General features: G+C 61.6%; 2 protein-coding genes across 2 annotated transcripts in view; both read left to right on the forward strand.

Annotated features, from left to right (window-relative positions):
• Positions 1-277, forward strand: part of P4HTM (prolyl 4-hydroxylase, transmembrane (endoplasmic reticulum)) — a 15850-nt gene extending 15573 nt beyond the window's left edge. Inside the window, exon 10 of the mRNA XM_015568271.1 lies at positions 146-277. Within this exon, the coding sequence (XP_015423757.1) occupies positions 146-277 (132 nt within the window). The remainder of the gene's footprint in view (positions 1-145) is intronic.
• A 1412-nt stretch (positions 278-1689) lies between these two features.
• WDR6 (WD repeat domain 6) overlaps positions 1690-4715 on the forward strand; it is a 4680-nt gene continuing 1654 nt past the window's right edge. The window contains exons 1-3 of the mRNA XM_015568336.1: positions 1690-4258; positions 4341-4471; positions 4543-4626. Of these exons, the coding sequence (XP_015423822.1) occupies positions 1961-4258; positions 4341-4471; positions 4543-4626 (2513 nt within the window). The 5' untranslated portion in view covers positions 1690-1960. The remainder of the gene's footprint in view (positions 4259-4340; positions 4472-4542; positions 4627-4715) is intronic.

Consider the following 4715-nt stretch of genomic DNA (forward strand, 5'->3'; position numbering starts at 1 on the left):
GAGATGTGTGGGGCCCGGGGAATCCATGTCCATGCTCCTCCCCGGGCCGCGCAGGGAAACAGGCCGGCAGATTCCGGGACCCAGACCAGGACCGGGTCCGGGTCGGAGCCCGGACGGCAGAGCTCTCTCCTCCCGGCTTTTCTAGCTGCTCAGTGGCCGCTGCCCCTTAGATTCCGCCGCCGGGATGTCTCGCCCTCGAGGGGGCCTCCCCGAAGCTCACCCCGTCTCCTGTCCCAGTGTCCTCGCTGGACGGGTGGGATCAGATGATTCTTTGTGAGCGGCTGCCTGCATCGCAGGGTGTCTCGCAGCCTCCCTGGCTCCACGCCAGTCACGCACAGTGTGACCATCCAGAATGCCTCCCGACATTGCCAGGGCCTGAGGGAAGTTGCCCCGTCCACCCCCATGGAGAACCAGTGGACTAGACTCACCATTTTAAATTCTTAGAGCGGCCTGCATAGGTGTCCCCTGGGACTCACCGTGATAGCATGGTTCCCTGTGTGCTGCTGTTTGGTGTCTGCCCAGTTCCTAGAGCAGGGGTTCCCAGCCTTGTGTTGGCCACGCCCACCTAAGCACCTCTAAAATCCTGACCCCCCCCCCATAATTCTTATTCAAAAAGCGAGCTCCTACTCACATGGAGGAAACCTAAAGGCCATTCACTTGGTCTAAAGAAGCTCCCAAAGAACATGGCGTCCATGAAAGAGGGAAATAAAAGAAGGACAGCCCTGGCTGGTGTGGCTCACTGGATAGAGCGTTGGCCTGGGGACTGAAGGGTCCCAGGTTCGATCCTGGTCAAGGGGTGTGCAGGAGGCAGCTGATCGGTGCTTCTCTCTCATCCATGTTTCTAACTATCCCTCTCCCTTCCTCTCTGTAAAAAATCAAAATATATATAAGAAAAAAATAAGAAGGAAGGACAGTTGAAGTACTGAGGAAGAAATCACTAAGAAATTGTTTAAAAAAATAATGAAGTGATAGGAAAACATAGCAAAGTTTCAAAACATGAGAACTGAAATGCAAAAATATGTCACAATATACATTTATACACTGTATATGATGCCCCTAGAGCCGTAAGAAATGCAAAAAATTCACTAACTCATTCTCAAATTGCCCCCCTTAAAAATCACATTGCCCCCTGAGGCGTGTGCCCACGTAGGGAACCACTGCCACAGAGCAAGGCCTGGGCTTGCCTTTTCACTGCTCCAGCACACAGTTCGTGGTCTCGCTTGTACTGACGCCCAGTAACTTTACTGACTGTCTAAAGCTTGAGAGTGCAGACTAGGATGGCATGAGAGACGTACGGTCATTTCAGAGTAAGAGGTTGTTCTGGACCAAAGACACTCTGGTGGGGTTTGCAAACTGTAGCCAATGAACTCCACACACTTGGAGACAGAGATGTGGGCAGCTGAGAAGAGTGAGCTGTGGGCTTCCTGGTTGGGGGTAGGGGCTGGGCAGAGGGTGGTAGAGGAGCTAGTGTGGGAGGTGCCTGCAGGGCAGCCAGGAGGCCGCTGAGGGCCACAGGAGCCCCCCTGCCAAAGTGTGCCACCGCCGCCCCCTTCCCGCCCCTGTGCAGGGAAGAAACTCCTGGAAGTCAGGGATGTGCTGTGGCCCCAGGTGCAAAGGTTGTCTTAGTGGGAAGCCTCTCCCCGAGTTGGGCCCAGGGGCCCAGGGGGAGAATCCGTGGACAGGCCGTGAGGCTAAGGGTGTGGGGGCTAAAGCTGAGAGGTTCCTGTCTGAAGCAAGAGAAGTCGGGTGGGGTGAGGAGGAGGCCGAGTGAGGAGTCTGTGGGTGAGCCTGCAGGATTGTCCCGCACATTCACAGGCCCCGGGACGGAGAGTCCCTCGCCCCGTCTCTTCTTGTGGCTCCTCAGCGTTAGGCGAGGCGTCCTGATGTGGCTCTTTGCTCCTGTCCAGGTGAGGGGCCGGATATCCTGGTGTACAGCCTGGATTTTGGGGGGCACCTGCGGATGATGAAGCGAGTGCAGAACCTGCTTGGCCACTATCTTATCCATGGGTTCCGGGTGCGACCAGAACCCAAAGGAGACCTTGACGTGGAGGCCATGGTCGCCGTGTTCGGGAGCAAGGGTCTCCGAGTCGTGAAAATCAGCTGGGGACAGGGCCGCTTCCGGGAGCTCTGGCGCTCTGGCCTGTGGAACATGTCGGACTGGATCTGGGATGCACGCTGGCTCGAGGGGAACATGGCCTTGGCCCTGGGCCACAACTCGGTGGTGTTATATGACCCCGTGATAGGGTGCCTCCTGCAGGACGTTCCCTGCACAGACAGGTGCACCCTCTCCTCGGCCTGCTTGGTCGGGGACACCTGGAAGGAGCTGACCATAGTGGCAGGTGCTGTTTCCAACCAGCTCCTGATCTGGTACCCAGCGGCCGCTTTAGTGGACAGTAAGCCCGTGGCTCCGGACCGGCGGGTCAGTGGGCACGTGGGCGCCGTCTTCAGCATGTCGTACCTGGAGAGCAAGGGCTTGCTGGCCACGGCTTCGGAAGACCGAAGCGTTCGCATCTGGAAGGTGGGCGACCTGCGGGTGCCTGGGGGGCGGGTGCAGAATATTGGGCACTGCTTTGGGCACAGCGCCCGCGTGTGGCAGGTCAAGCTGCTAGAGAATTACCTGGTCAGTGCAGGAGAGGACTGTGTCTGCTTGGTATGGAGCCACGAAGGTGAGATCCTCCAGGCATTCCGGGGCCACCAGGGCCGTGGGATCCGGGCCCTCGCTGCCCACGAGAGGCAAGCCTGGGTGGTCACAGGGGGTGACGACTCAGGCATCCGGCTGTGGCACCTGGTAGGGCGTGGGCACCCAGGTTCCGGGGTCTCAGCTCTCTGCTTCAAGTCTCCTAGCAGGCCAGGTGCCCTCAAGGCTGTGACGCTGGCTGGCTCGTGGCGAGTATTGGCAGTAACTGATTCGGGGGTCCTGTACCTCTACGACCTTGAGGTCAAGTGCTGGGAGCAACTGCTGGAGGACAAGCGCTTCCAGTCCTACTGCCTTCTGGAGGCCGCCCCTGGGCCTGAGGGTTTCGGACTGTGTGCCATGGCCAACGGGGAGGGTCATGTCAAGGTTGTCCCTATCAATACTCCAACGGCGGCCGTGGACCTGGCCCTGTTCCCAGGCAAGGTGCACAGCCTGAGCTGGGCTCTGCGAGGCTACGAGGAGCTCTTGCTGCTGGCGTCGGGCCCCGGCGGCGTGGTGGCCTGCCTGGAGATCACAGCCGCCCCCTCTGGCAAGGCCATCTTTGTCACAGAACGCTGCCGGTACCTGCTGCCTCCAAGCAAGCAGAGATGGCACACCTGCAGTGCCTTCCTGCCCCCGGGCGACTTCCTGGTGTGTGGAGACCGGCGGGGCTCCGTGTTGCTGTTCCCCTCCAGACCGGCTCTGCTCCAGGATCTGGGGCTTGGAGGCCAGGCTGAGGCCGGTGCCGGAGAACTGGGAGGGGGTGGTGACAGTGGCGAGGAGGAGACCGCCATGACTGAGTGGGGCCCCGTCTCCATCCTCCGGTCCCTGCATGGGAAGCAGGGTGTGACCTCGGTCACCTGCCACGGTGGCTACGTGTACAGCACAGGGCGCGATGGTGCCTACTACCAGCTCCTTGTGCGAGGCGGCCAGCTGCAGCCAGTCCTGCGGCGCAAGTGCTGTCGCGGCATGAACTGGGTGGCCGGGCTGCGTGTGATGGCGGATGGGAACACGGTCATCCTCGGTTTCCACGCCAACGAGTTTGTGGTGTGGAGCCCCCGGTCGCACGAGAAGCTACACGTGGTCCACTGCGGCGGCGGCCATCGCTCCTGGGCCTTCTCGGACACCGAGGCAGCCATGGCCTTTGCCTACCTCAAGGATGGCGATGTCTTGCTGTACCGGGCTCTCGGGGGCTGCACCCGGCCACATGTGATTCTGCGGGAGAGCCTGCACGGCCGCGAGATCACATGTGTCAGGCGGGTGGGCACCATCGCGCTGGGGCCTGAATTCGAGCTGCCCAGCTTCATGCAGCCCGAGGACCTGGAGCCGGGCAGCGAGGGGCCCAGCCTGATCGACGTCGTGATCACGTGCAGCGAGGACACCACCATCTGCGTCCTGGCGCTCCCCACGGCGACGGGCTCAGCCCACGCGCTTACAGCCGTTTGTAACCACATCTCCTCGGTGCGCGCCCTGGCCGTGTGGGGCGTCGGCACCCCGGCGGGCCCTCAGGATCCTCGCCCGGGCCTGCCTGCCCACGTGGTGTCTGCGGGGGGCCGGGCGGAGATGCACTGCTTCAACATCATGGTCACCCTGGACCCCAGCACCCCCAGCCGCCTCCACGTGGTGTGCGGGGGGCCGGGCGGAGATGCACTGCTTCAACATCATGGTCACCCTGGACCCCAGCACCCCCAGCCGCCTCGCCTGCCATGTGACGCACCTTGCGTCTCACCGGCTGGATGAGGACTGGGACTGTCAGCGCAGTCGGCGCCGGATGGTCAAGGTGGACCCAGAGACCAGGTGATGGGTGCGGCGGGCAGGGCCTGGGGAGGTCAGGCAGGGCTCTGCTTGACGGGCTGTTGCCTCCGCAGGTACATGTGCCTGGCAGTGTGTGAGCTTGACCCGCCTGCCCTCGGCCCCCTTGTGGCTGCAGCCTGTAGTGACGGAGCAGTGAGGTAAGCGCATGGGGCTCAGACAGGGCTGGGAGTAGGATGAAGGGCTGTCTAGAATGGGTTCTGAGCTGACGCCCCCCCCCCCCCCCCCC

The sequence above is a fragment of the Myotis davidii genome, unplaced genomic scaffold (genome assembly GCF_000327345.1).
Source record: "Myotis davidii unplaced genomic scaffold, ASM32734v1 scaffold663, whole genome shotgun sequence".
Lineage (NCBI taxonomy): Eukaryota > Metazoa > Chordata > Mammalia > Chiroptera > Vespertilionidae > Myotis > Myotis davidii.